Here is a 14,913-nt window from a genome sequence, read left to right as displayed (position 1 = left end):
TCTCAGCATAGTTGATGCCAGGATATAATAATGCGAGTACAGAGGGTTCGGTGAGTTATGGAAACGATTCCAAGAACATACCCAGCATGCAGACCCCCTGAAAACAGACTATGGCTGCCTTAATGGTGGGGGGGGTAAATGACCAAAAACGGTCATGCACCTAAAATGTTTCATGTCTGTATGAGTGTGTGTGTGTGTGTGTGACTGAAACCTGTTTGAATGACACAGGAAACGACTGATGAGCGCCCAAATAGCAGCTGTCAGTTGGTTCTACCCAGGTCGGCAGTCTGTTGTGCAAATGCCCCTGTGCTTACAAAATGCTTAGAGCTTGGTCTCCGACCGAGAATAGGTGCTATATAATGAGTATCCATATCTCACAGTACAGCCTAGTCAAGTAGGCTCATCCCAAACCTAAATGGACCCCATACAGAAGTATCATCAGTCGTCAGCCCCCATTACATCATCATCATCGAAGTATAGAAAACCAAATATTCTAAATTTGTGGTACAAAAAACAAAACAAAACACACACACACAAAAAACAAAAAAACAACAAACAAAACAACCACCCAAACAAAAAATCCCAGAACAGAAACAAAGAAAACAGTTGTACCTATCTCTGGGGTCCACATGCACAGACCTGCTTCACACCATGATCGGCCTCTTCATGTGCGGTGTCACTGCATATATGCACAGTCTATCATATCATGTACAGTACATATGTTATCATCGTTAAGTCCTTTGATTAATGTCAGCACTGGGAGGCTTATACTTGCAGTATACAAAACAACAACAACAACAACAAAACCCACCATCCCCCCCCTCCCAACCCCCTCCAAAACAACAACAACAACAACAAAACAACAGTGCAAACACATATCTAAAAGCAAATGAGTGAGGTGCAGTACACGAGTGGAACTTAACAAAGGAACGCTCATGTGTGTGTGTGTGTGTGTGTGTGTGTGTGCGTGTGTGTGCTAAATTTCATTTAATGTCTGTGCACATTAAGTGATATTAGACATGGGGGGTGGGGTGGGATTTTTAAAAAAAAGGGGGGTGGGGGGGAGGGATAAAAACAAGACTTCACAACATCTCCCTTAAAAAAAAACCAAAAACCAAAACAACATTCAAACTCTAAAACATATTGCTGTAAAGTTAAAAAATGAAAAAAGTTATAACAACAATACATTTGGACTATGTAACAAAGATTTGAAAAAAAAAAGTCAAACATTAAAGTGAAAAGCCCAAAATGTATGTGTATATGTATGTGTGTGTGTGTGTGTGCGTGTGGGTGAGTGCATATGCATGCATGTGTCAAACAAAGTCAACTGGATGCTCCCTTTTAGGCCCTATCAGTTACAGCAAAATGTCTTCAGGGTGGCTGGCCTGCTGGCAACATCTTCAGCAGACTACACAGAAATATACATCTGTCCGTGTTGTCAGTGGCTGTGTTTTGAAAGACTACATAAAGTTCTAAAAGAGAATGAAAAAAAAAATTAAATGATATAAAAATGGTGGCAAAAAAAGAAAAAACAACAACAAACAAACAAAAAAAACACAGTGACATTAGATCCAAATATTTGCTGAGGTTGAAAAGATATAGCAGGAACTTTTTTTTTTTTTTTTTTTTTTTTGCCTTGCTCATGAAATGCATCTGTTAACAAATCTAAAAAACCGTGGCAATGTGCAGTTGTCGAAAACAACTTACACAACTTTACATAACACGCACACACATTCACATACACACACACAGGGTGTGTATCATCCGAAGGAGATAAAGATCCTTATATCAAATGATTCAATGATCATATATAAAAGATCTTGAAAATGATACTGATAATGCTTTCTTTTTGCTTTGTTGTAATGCATGGATGTAAAGATCTTCAAAATAGTTGCATTATCTTGAAAACAAATATCTTCTGTCATAAATGAAAAAAAAAAAAAAATTGTAATGCACATAAATGATCTTTTTAAAGATATTTGAGAAATAAAATTCTTCTGGTAATATGCAGTCCATGAAAAACAACAGAGAATGTGTGCGCATGCATGCATGCACACATGCACACACACACACACAGAAGTATGCACCCCATTCCTCCCACCCCTCCACTCCCCTGTTCTGTTCCAAAAGATATGTTAAAAAAAAATATTTAAAAAATCCTCAAGTTTGAGTGCAGTGAATACTAAACAAAAGTAAAAGAGCTTCACAGCAGAAAAAAATATATTAGCATAAAACTGATAAGATTAATGAATCAATTAATGACTGACATAAATAATAAAAAAGCAAGCAAAGAAAGAAAGAAAATAAGATTAATGAATCAATTAATGACTGACATAAATAATAAAAAAGCAAGCAAACAAAAGAAAGAAAAATGGTTACTTTTCGAGCTTTCAGTAAAAATGTCTTTTTCCAGAACACATCCAGAGTTTGGTGTGGTTTCTTTCTTCCTTTTTAAATATCATAAAGCAGGTAAGTTGTAAGTTCTGTTGTAAGCAGGTAGTAAGCTCTGTAAAAGTAAACAAAGCAAATTCGATCTGATTTTCTTGGCCAAAATATTTTGTCTGATGGTATAGAACGTCCACACAAATGAAAACAATAATTTAAAAAGTAATGTAAGAATACAACAAGTAACCCCCACCCCTCAAGAAAAAAAACAGAAAAAAACCCCAAAACCCCCCAAACCCAAACACTTCATAGTTTAGCAAATGATTCAGACAGCAAACAAATGTCGACACACACCACACAAACATTTACAGAGAGGCACAAACATGTTCACACACACGCACACACACAGACACACACACACATTACAATGAGATGGAGAAAGTCTGATAACTGATTTGCACACTGGAGCTTGCAGACGTAAAAAATACAACCAACCCCATGAAACAAAAAGACCACACACAAAAAAGGAAGAAAAAAAACCCCACTGATCCAAACAATCCATCAATTAAATACTTTGTCTATAAAAAAACAACAACAACTCCATATCATTTGCTTGGTGTTAATTAAAAACAAACTTCAGAGAGATGACACATATGAGAAACAACAAGGAAATGAAATCATGACACCCACACACAACCAAACGGTATGAAAATTCATGTACCAACACACATAACACAAGAGCATATCATCAACAAAGATTTTCTCAATTTCCTTGTGTAGCACTCAGCCCCAAAACAATAAACAAAAGACCATTTTACAAGACACCAGATTTGTTTTTTTTTTTTTCACAGTGCCACTGAACACCAAACATGTATCTCATAAAAAAGAAAAATAGAATCTTCCTTCACATTACAAGAACACGGTCATATTCATATGCATCAATACTCATACATGTAAAACAACCACCTCAATTTCTCCAACCAACAATAAATGCAACGATCCAATATTGCTCAACAAGTGTCAACAGTAAACTGTTGATGACCTGTTTAATGGTGTTCTGTTGATTAGTTGTTCACAAAAAGACTGATGAACAACTGATTATTACAATCAATGGTTTGAATAACGTAACCAATCACTTGTTTAACAATTGTTATCGGTGAACTCCTAATCAACGTACAGAAAGAACAGCCGTGTGTGTTAGCAAATGGAAGATGCTTATAGATCGACTTAATCGTTTGTTAATAAAAGAAAGATCAACAACCGTGAGTTCCCATAAACGTTTTGGAAGATGCGCTGTTAACAACTGGGTAATGATCATAATGCACAAAAGTGTGTGTTAGCCGACAGGTATCAAAACAAGATTTTGTAACTCCAACAGCAGCCACAATTTTTATCTGGCGTTATCAACTGTTCGATCCTATCTAGACAGTCACAGCCTGGAGAGAAACTGTCCAACCACTGGGCTATGGACTGATTGCACACATGTATTTTGAAAAAAGAAAAAAAAAAAAAAAAATGGACATTTCAATTCTAAGCATGTACATCTTGGATGCAAGTGACCTGTGTTCTAGCTCATGGCATTGATTAACGATGACTTTTTGTTCACACCCTCCTTCCATCCCTCACATTGCTCCTTCCCTTCCTCTCCCGTCCCCATCACTCTGTGATCAGGATGCGAAGTCTTGGGGGTATAGGTATTTTGAGAAAGAAAAAAAAAAAGAAAAAAAAAAAAAAAGATTTGCAAACATTGCTTGAACAGCATATCTATCAGCTTAGAAAGATCCTGTGGAAACAATATAGTTGCCAGTTGAAAATTCCATGCTAAAAAATATTCCACCCTTATGAAACATTGCAAACACAAATATCCAAAACAAATGTTTGTGAACAGGCCTGCCACAGTGGCCAAATGGTTAGTGTCGCGGACTGACCACACAGTCGAGTATCGTCCACTTTACAGATGCTCCTTTGGGTGTGTTGCTCAAATTTCCTGACCAACATTTCAACATTGCAAGTGTATCTCTCAGGCCTAGTTAACACCCGGATATCATTATGAAAGAGAGTGTGGAGTGTAGCTTTGTCACATAGTCCCAAATCTAAATGGACCTCTGTAGCAACATCGTCATCGTAATCATCATCTGCAACCTCCACCTTCTTCATCAATAAGAAAAAAAATGTCCCAAATTCTGTGACCTTTCATGCCCTCCTCTCGTGTTGACCTCAGTTCCAACCCCCCTCCACTTGCATGCTTGGGGAGAGTCCTAACAAGATCTGCGGTGTTGGCAGATTCATGGGGGACTGTTGTTGGAGGTATGTGAAGGCAGTCTCCACTCCAGAGGGACACTCACTGGCTCCATGACTAAGCTATCATTGTCATCAGTAGAGGACTTAGTATGTATTGAATCAGAACAAGCACGACTGAACACCACCGAAGTGACTCAGCAGCAGTGCAGGGTCTCCTCTACCATCGATAGTAGCCTGTGGAACTGCCGACAATGTGACTGTGCCAGATGAACCCAGGTGTGGCTGTGTATGGGGTGGGGGTGGGGGAATTGAAATAAACGTCGTGGAAGTAATGCCAATCAAACGCAGCAGAACAAATTACGTCTTAAAAAAAAACCCCAAAACATAGAAAAGACAGACAGACACTGAGAGAAAGAAGAGAGAGAGGAGGAAGGAAGCAAAAGAGCAGCAAAGGAACAGCTTACCTGCTCTTCCATCTCAAACAGTAAAAACAAAAATCAATATGCAACATAACTGCCCAAAATGAGGACAAAAACTGACTGATGAAAAAGGAAAGAAACAGACAGACAGACAGACAGCGGCTAAAGGAAATAAAGGAGCAGCATGGAAACAGATAAGGTGTCATTCACAAATTCTTTGAAAGAAACAAAATCCACCCAACTGAGTAAAGACAAAAACACATGTAAATACCCAAAATCAAAATCGTCAGTGTGTGAAAAAGATATCCTAATTAAAAGGCAGAGAGAGAGAGAGAGAGAGAGAGAGAGTGTGTGTGTTCCTTGGATTAAAAACCCCACACATACACAAAAAAAACCCCAACCCCCCAAAACAAGTGAACTGCTGGAATTGTTTGAAGCCCATTTCCTTGTCTTTTTTTTCTTTCTTGCTCACACTCCTGACCTCAGCTGACCCACAGATTAGCATAAAAACAACCCAACAACAAACTAACATCATAGACATATCTGTACAAAATCTAATCCAAGGTTGAAATTTACAGAAAGCAGTGTGATCGATCGTCCACAATATTGTAAAATAATACATCATCCATTTTTTTCTTTTTCTTTTCGTTTTGTTTCTTTTCCATAAATGATTTTCTCAAAACCAAAATGAAGCACAGGAATGGTCAACGTACACACCAGCCCAAACAGAGAAGAGAAAAAAAAAAAAAACCGCTGACAATGTCGTTATTAGTTTTACAATCACATGCACACATATCACAGATAGCGAGCAGCAAAAACATAATAATGCATGTTTGCCGTCTGCTAGGAAAAAAGTCTTTTCTTTGCATGGTACCAACTTTCACAGCGATGACATTTTGTTATAATAGACACACGTTCATATTCACTGCACAAGATCACTGACACGACGACAGTCTTGGATACACTGCAGCACGCACAGAGAGACACAACAGCACACAGACTCCCAAGCTCAGGTCACCATATTCTGTATATATTACATACGGTAGATATATCTATAGATGGTGTGTGTATATAAAATAATCCAGATCTGCTTCTGTCTTCATCTTTGCCAGCAGGGCGACTGCCCCATAAGGTTTTCAGCCAACAGTGAATAATTTTCTCCCAGTTTAGTCAAAGTCAAAGTCATCGCTGAGATATACTTGTAAAGCTCAAAATACAATACATCATACAGGGGGAACAGATTGCAAAAAGAAATATATATATATATATAACAAAGAGAAAAAATGATACCAAAGAATCTGCAGTTGTTCGCTGATTTTGCAAGCAGGGATTCAAAACAAAACCAAATAAGTGTACAAATGTGAAGTTTAGCACTGTGTGCATGTCCATATTTAGGAGCAGTGAAGAAGTGTTGTGTGGTTATCTCAAGCCAAATCAGTTCCAAAACAAATCAGGTTGACCATAGCCCAAACAATCGCATAGGGCTATTTCTGGGGCTAAAATCCCTATCTCAAACCACCTTGTTATAAAACTAAGCTTAATCAATTAAAAAAAAAAAATCAATAAAACGAAAGAGGAATATAAGTCATAATGACAATGATGATTCAGATGATGATATAACAATGTCAAGACTGGAACAATTGCTGATACTAAATGCATACCACACCAAGAAATTTAATGCTTTCTTTTTGTTGTGATCTTTCTTCCCTTAAACAAATCAAAATGATTGCCATGACCAAACTTAAAGACAAAGCTAGCCTATGCTCAAGTTACAAATATGTAAACTGTTTGGGTTTTTTTAAGAAAATAAATAACATATCACTCAATCTCTTTTAGTTTTACAAAATATATTTGACACAATCTTAGATCAACAAATCTAAGCTAGATTAACAAATGAGAAAAAAAAAAGAACGAGGGAGAGAGTAACAAACAGATTGACAAAATATATAAAATGAAATCTTCAAGGAATAAAAAAAAAAAAAAATAAATAAATAAAACACCCTAAACCCAGTTCATGACCATACATGGACATAGCAGAAAGCATGGACTTTGAGATGTGTCACGTGATCTAGAGCTTGTTAAAGACAGCAACTAACTGATGTGGCATACTGCAAAAAACAAAAAGGTGTATATGTTTTCTGTGTTGCAGGAAAAGCCATCTGAGCCTCATCCCGCACTCAGTAATTCCCCCTCTCCACCTCTTCCCTCATTAACATCTTCCTCTCTCTGTCGTACATGTGTGCACACATTCCACACACACACACCCACACACATTTCCACATTCAGTTCAGTTAGTTGGCAAAGACCACATTTTGAAGCAAATATATGAATATATATATATATACATATATAGATGAGCATCTTGGTGAGCCAAAGCTGGAAAATAAAAACTTCTGCAGATCAGAAATGCATTATTCATAACTCCACAGCTAGTGGAGCACTTTTGATAATCGTTATCAGTCGCAGTCCAGTGTTTCTGATGTCTGACGTACTTGATCAGTGAATGTTGCAGATCCTAGCAGATCAACAAATGTCTCCCCAGGTAACGTTCCCTTCAAGAATTTTAGTCTTGTACCACCCCAAGAACTTTTAAGTCTTCTCAGCCAAAAAAATTAAACACATAATAAAGACCACAGAAAACCCCCCAAAAAACAACCTGGAAGATCATGCGTATGTTTCAGTTACCAAGGGGAGAAAGATTCACATGTCATGTGTATCCATGTTCATTTTGTTCAACACACAAACGTTCTGCATGACCACAGTTTTACACACACAACTTAAGGCATTTGTCACATATTTTTTCCCCATGATTTATCTTTTAAAGGACAAAGCTGATATGATAAAAATCCCCCTGATAATGTTCAAACTCATTATGATGATCACAAACACCAGCTAAAGCATTGTGTGGAGCACACCCTGCGCTGTTTCCTCCAACTTTTCTAAGGCAAGTCTATAGAGTTACACAGCGCAATCTTCACCACAGAAACAGTCAAAATACATTACGTTGGCAGTTCTGAGTTCAGTTCAGTTCAGCAATACAGGTGAGCTAGGAAGCATAGCCTTATATATATAATAAAAAAAACGAAAGAAAAGAGAAGCACTTGTGCACAGAACTTGTCTTCCCTTGATGTTGTCCATGAATGCGACAGAAATCATCGGGCGGTGACATGACCCCAACATGGCAACATCCAGTCAGAGCTGTCCGGTGAACCCAACAACATTTGTCCAGTGAACACACTGTAGATGATCTGATGCACATGCGAGTCCCATCAAGACTTGTCCATAACAAAGCTGGTGTCAACAGACAGGCGTGGAGCGTCACACTTTGATGAATGCAGTCTTACCATTCCTGACGAGCAGAATCCTGATGCTCACACATACACAGACGTACCCAGCTTCCTTCTCCGACAGTCACGTTTCAGTTCAACCATTCCAGCATGTGCATGTGTGTTTGACAACAGTAATTATCTCTTTTTTTTTCCTCTCACGCTTATCTATTCCTCAGACACTCAGCTGTAGCAGATGACAGGAATGCACGGTGATCGGCTGATAGAAATATTGTTGTGACACAGCAATCAAGTTCCAGTTGTTGAGTGTTCCTTCACTTTGCAACAGAACTTCTCCATCATCGGAAGGGATTTAACTTTGAAATCCAACAACATTATCAGTTCATACCATGAATATATCTGGAACATCTCAATCAGTCTGTGTCTTTCATATCCATCCCAAAGTGATAAAGTATAAGTTAGCTGAAACGTTACATCCACTTTCCTTGCATTTCATCCTTGTCAAAATTGAGCCAACACCCAGATAAAGTAACAACAAACCCCCATCAACTCCTTGTTTTTTTTTCTACATTCAGTCTGTTGAAGTAAGCACGGTTAAGACAGTGTCAGCAATCAATCAGTCAATCTGTTTTAGGCAAAGCTTGGTTGAAGAAACGACCAGCAACAACACAGACGACATCATCATGACAAGAGGGTGATGAGTTTGGATGACGAAGGATGACGTGGAGTCAGAGTGAAGAGTTAACTGCTTGCTGTCCGTCACTTGCCGTCGATTCCTGGCACCATGTTTGATAATGGCGACTCCTCGCAACAGGCATTGCACTTTTGCTCCTGCAACACAATGACAACTTCTCAGAGATTGTAGCCACAACAGCCAGTAATCAATTTTTGCAGTATATCTAAAATCAAAGGTGGTGACAAAAGAACATAGATAATCTCAAAAACAGCAGTATGAAAGGAAAATGATCATGGGGATGTGGGAGGGTGGGGGAATGGGAGAGATTCAGTGAAGGAAAGAGAGAAATTTTCAAGAATTGTTTCTGTGTACAACAGGTACATGGAGTAATAAATAACAGTGTGCAAATTGAAACAGGTATGTGGAGTAATAAGTGACAGTGTGCAAACTGATGGGGGTATGTAGAGTAATAAATGACAGTGTGCAACTGAAACAGGTATGTGGAGTAATAAATGACAGTGTGCAAACTGAAACAGGTATGTGGAGTAATAAATGACAGTGTGCAAACTGAAACAGGTATGTGGAGTAATAAATGACAGTGTGCAAACTGAAACAGGTATGTGGAGTAATAAATGACAGTGTGCAAACTGATGTGGGTATGTGGAGTAATAAATGACAGTGTGCAAACTGAAACAGGTATGTGGAGTAATAAATGACAGTGTGCAAACTGAAACAGGTATGTGGAGTAATAAATGACAGTGTGCAAATTGAAACAGGTATGTGGAGTAATAAATGACAGTGTGCAAACTGATGTGGGTATGTGGAGTAATAAATGACAGTGTGCAAACTGAAACAGGTATGTGGAGTAATAAATGACAGTGTGCAAACTGATGTGGGTATGTGGAGTAATAAATGACAGTGTGCAAATTGAAACAAGTATGTGGAGTAATAAGTGACAGTGTGCAAACTGATGGGGGTATGTAGAGTAATAAATGACAGTGTGCAACTGAAACAGGTATGTGGAGTAATAAATGACAGTGTGCAAACTGAAACAGGTATGTAGAGTAATAAATGACAGTGTGCAAACTGAAACAGGTATGTGGAGTAATAAATGACAGTGTGCAAACTGAAACAGGTATGTGGAGTAATAAATGACAGTGTGCAAACTGATGGGAGTATGTAGAATAATAAATGATAGTGCACAACTGAAACCGGCACATGGAGAAATAAATAACAGTGTGCAAATTGAAACAGGTATGTGGAGTAATAAATGACAGTGTGCAAACTGATGGGAGTATGTAGAATAATAAATGATAGTGCACAACTGAAACAGGTACGTGGAGTAATAAGTGACAGTGTGCAAACTGAAACAGGTATGTGGAGTAATAAATGACAGTGTGCAAACTGATGGGGGTATTAGAGTAATAAATGACAGTGTGTAAACTGAAACAGGTATGTGGAGTAATAAGTGACTGTGCAAACTGATGGGGGTATTAGAGTAATAAATGACAGTGTGCAAACTGATGGGGGTATTAGAGTAATAAATGACAGTGTGTAAACTGAAACAGGTATTAGAGTAATAAATGACAGTGTGTAAACTGAAACAGGTATGTGGAGTAATAAGTGACTGTGCAAACTGATGGGGGTATTAGAGTAATAAATGACAGTGTGCAAACTGATGGGGGTATTAGAGTAATAAATGACAGTGTGTAAACTGAAACAGGTATGTGGAGTAATAAATGACAGTGTGCAAACTGATGTGGGTATGTGGAGTAATAAATGACAGTGTGCAAATTGAAACAAGTATGTGGAGTAATAAATGACAGTGTGCAAACTGATGGGGGTATTAGAGTAATAAATGACAGTGTGCAAACTGATGGGGGTATTAGAGCAATAAATGACAGTGTGCAAACTGAAACAGGTATGTGGAGTAATAAATGACAGTGTGCAAATTGAAACAAGTATGTGGAGTAATAAGTGACAGTGTGCAAACTGATGGGAGTATGTAGAGTAATAAATGACAGTGCACAACTGAAACAGGTATGTGGAGTAATAAGTGACAGTGTGCAAACTGATGGGGGTATGTAGAGTAATAAATGACAGTGCACAACTGAAACAGGTATGTGGAGTAATAAATGACAGTGTGCAAACTGAAACAGGTATGTGGAGTAATAAATGACAATGTGCAAACTGATAGGGGTATGTAGAGTAATAAATGACAGTGCACAACTGAAACAGGTATGTGGAGTAATAAATGAGAATGCAGGAAAGTAGTGACTACTATAAAAGAAGGGTTTTATCCTTAAGGAGTCAGAATACAGTCAGTAGATTTGGTGGGCAATTTGGAACTCACTGACAGAAAGAAAGAAAGAAAGAAGGAAAGAAAGAAAGAAAGAAAGAAAGAAAGAAAGAAAGAGGCATTCCTCACCCATTGCCTGATATCATTCTGGTATCGTTCAAACTCGTCACACCACTGGTCAAATTTCTTCATCCACCTCTGCTCTATCTGTTCTTTGGCTGAAACACAAGACACGTCATTTTTCTTCACTGGAAACGGTCATGATTTCTTGTTTGTTTAACTACAATCATAAAAATAAGATGTTACTGAAAATCCGTATGAAAAAAAACAAAAAACCGCATGCAACATATTTCCAAACACAGGTTGATGTGAATGTGAAATTTCCAGTACAAAAAAAAAAGAAAAAAAAAAAAGAAAGAAAAAACAAACCCCAACCCTGAACAAACCCAGTTCCTTTGTTCTTTTTTTTTTTCTTCTTTATTTTTTACCCTTACAAACAAGATTCCATTCTTCCCATGTTCCAACTTGAATCACAATTACAGCCTTTTTTTTATTTTATAGTATATATACATCCTGAATGAACGGAAAAGGAAGAAACATGCGTGACACACATACTCGTCTCTATAGACAACAGGTACTTGGCCACTGTTCGCTTCTTGCGGTCCAGAGCCACATACACCCCCTCGTCCGACTTGCGGAGGTCCGTGATGATGAGCGAGTTGTCCTGGGCCAGTATGTGCCGCTCGTCAGACACCACGGTGTTGTTCCGGGTCCACGTCACCGTACCGGGGACGTGAAGTTTGTACTCCACTTTGAGCGTGACGGAGCTGCCGGAAATTTTGGAGACTTTTTCGTACTCTGAAACAAAGGCAGGAGGAAAGAAAATACATGAGGGATTCTGCTTTGAACAGTCCATGGAGCTGCCGGAAATTCTGGAGACTTTTTCGTACTCTGAAACAAAGGCAGGAGGAAAGAAAATACATGAGGGATTCTGCTTTGAACAGTCCATGGAGCTGCCGGAAATTCTGGAGACTTTTTCGTACTCTGAAACAAAAGGCAGGAGGAAAGAAAATACATGAGGGATTCTGCTTTGAACAGTCCATGGAGCTGCCGGAAATTCTGGAGACTTTTTCATACTCTGAAACAAACGCAGGAGTACAGAAAAGACTTAGGGGTTCGGACAGCTTTGAACAGCTGATGGAACTGCCGGAAATTTTGGATACTTTTTCACACTCTGAAATAAACATAGGTGGAAAGAAAAGAGTGAGTGATTCTGCTTCAAAACGGTGACTGAACTGCAAAGAAAATTTGAAGACTTTTTTCATACTCTGAAACTTCACCTGGACAGTGGGTGGCATGTACGTTTTTATCTAATTGTCTCTCCACAGTTTGGCTAAATAATCACACCTGCATCCACAGTAGAAATGTAGAATTTGGTTCAAACATTCTTAATGATTCTTGAAACAACACAAACTACAGAGTTTCTGCTTCTTTTCTTTTCCTGTGTTCATGGGCTGCAACTCCCATAATATGTATGAGTGGGCTTTTGATTGTATGACTGATCTCCCCTGCCAAGTAAGCAGCCATGCACCATATTTTCAGGGGTATTATACACATAATTAAAAAATGCATTTGTTGTTGTGACAATCAATTAATGTTGCACCAGTGATAGACACGCAAAATAATGAAGCCACTCACTGTACAAGTCGCCCACTTTCAGCTGGATGGCTTGTTCCAGGTCATGACTGAAAAGGTCGATGTCAGCGAATGTGATCACCCTGAAAAATAACGAAACAAAAACTGGATGTTTGATTATACCCAACTGATGAATCTATAGACAAATTTTCCAATGAAAAGGAAATACAAGCAAGTGTGTGTGTGTGTGTGTGTGTGTGTGTGTGTGTGAGTGCATATCAGTGTGTGTGTGTGTATCTGTGTGTTTGTGTCTGTGTGTGTGCATATGTGTGTATCTGTGTGTGTTCATGCATATGTGCAAGTGCATGTGCGCATGTGTCAGTGCATGTATGTGTGTGTTTCTGCGTGTCATTGTGCTCTTCGAACTGTGCTTTGCATCTGAATGGCGTGTTATTCAAAAGCACTTTGAAAGGTCTGAAAGTGTCATACGAACGTACTATTATCATTATTAACATTACTATTATTCGTATTATTCTTATTCTTAATACTATTATTATTATTATTATCATTATTATTATTGTTGTTGTTATTATTTTCATTATTATTATTATGATAATGATTAGTATTATCACCATCATCACTCTTCTTCTTCTTCTTTTTATCATTATCCAATCAAAGCAAATAAATCATGGTGCTTAGGGCCTTGCCGACCACTAAGGCCATCTTTTTTATCATTATCATATATGTATATATTATCATTCTTCTTCTTCTTCTTTTTTTTTTTTTTTTTTGCTGCCCCATCATCTGCGCCGTTTCAGTGGCATTACTCCCACGCCGCTCATTTAGAATCCCCCATACACGGCCACACCCGGGTTCGTCCGTCGCAGTTCCAGCGTCAGCAGTCCACAGGGAACCATCGATGTTAGGTCGCCTGGAGGCCACACACCAGAGGAGACCCTGCATTGCTGCTGAGTCACTTCGGTGGTGTTCAGTGGTGCTTGTTCTGTTTTAACGTACTTAGGACACCACCTACTAAGCCCGCTACTAATGACAATAATGGCTTTGTCGCGGAACCGACTGGGAACCAGACTGTGTGAGCGTCTCTCCCAGAGTGGAGACCGCCACCACGTCCCTCAAACAACAGCCCCCCATGAATCTGCCGACACTGATCACATTGACAGGACTCACCCCAAGCACGGAAGTGGAGGGTATCGAAACTGAGGTCACCATGAGAGCAGGGCATGAAAGGCCACAGACTTTGAGGCTATTTTGTTTTATATTGATGACGATGAAGGAGGAGGAGGATGACGATGATGATGACGATGTTGCTATGGAGGTCCATTTTGGTTTGGGACTGCGTGACAAGGCTGTACTCTACGCTTCCTGTCATATAATGATATCCCGGTGTTAACCAGGCCTGAGAGATACAGACACTTGCAGTGTTGGTCAGGTAATTAGAGCAACACACCCAAAGACGCATCCTTGAAGTGGATGACACTCGACTGTGTGGTCCCAGTCTCCCCATTTAAGCTCACAGCACACTCAACTCTGGGTAGGAGCCGGCCACGGGCCGAAAAACCCACCTCCGCTGGGATTCGAACCCGCGTCCTCCCAGCCATCAGTCCGCGATGCTAACCACTTCGCCACGGCGGCTGGTCTTCTTCTTCTTATTATTATTATCGTTGGTGTTGTTGCTGTTGTTGTTGTCGATTACTGTTACTATCATCAGAATCATCATCACAATTATTATCATTCTTCTACTTTATTATTAACATTGCCATTATTATTATCATTATCATTATTATTATTATCATCATCATTATCATTGTTGTTGATTACTGTTACAATCATCATCACCATCATCCTCATCTACTGTTACCATCAACAACATCATCAACAACACGTCATCGTTATTGTAATACTCAAAGTCTGACCTGCGGTTCCCAATGGCCTTCACACACTCGTTGGTTT

The 14,913-nt window shown here is 38.9% G+C and overlaps 1 protein-coding gene across 1 annotated transcript in view; it reads right to left on the bottom strand.

Moving 5' to 3' along the window:
• Positions 1 to 8,620: 8,620 nt before the first annotated feature.
• The window catches only part of LOC143297413 (semaphorin-2A-like), an 18,788-nt gene continuing 12,495 nt past the window's right edge, over positions 8,621 to 14,913 (bottom strand). The window contains exons 10-14 of the mRNA XM_076609757.1: positions 14,877 to 14,913; positions 13,006 to 13,085; positions 11,923 to 12,165; positions 11,437 to 11,525; positions 8,621 to 9,163 (exon numbers count right to left, since the gene is read on the bottom strand). The exon at positions 14,877 to 14,913 is cut by the window's right edge and continues 118 nt beyond it. Of these exons, the coding sequence (XP_076465872.1) occupies positions 9,092 to 9,163; positions 11,437 to 11,525; positions 11,923 to 12,165; positions 13,006 to 13,085; positions 14,877 to 14,913 (521 nt within the window). The 3' untranslated portion in view covers positions 8,621 to 9,091. The remainder of the gene's footprint in view (positions 9,164 to 11,436; positions 11,526 to 11,922; positions 12,166 to 13,005; positions 13,086 to 14,876) is intronic.

Source organism: Babylonia areolata, chromosome 22 (assembly GCF_041734735.1).
Source record: "Babylonia areolata isolate BAREFJ2019XMU chromosome 22, ASM4173473v1, whole genome shotgun sequence".
In the NCBI taxonomy this organism is placed as follows: Eukaryota; Metazoa; Mollusca; class Gastropoda; order Neogastropoda; family Buccinidae; genus Babylonia; species Babylonia areolata.
The sequence above is the reverse complement of the archived record's forward strand: the minus strand, read 5'-3'. Positions and strand labels throughout refer to the sequence as shown.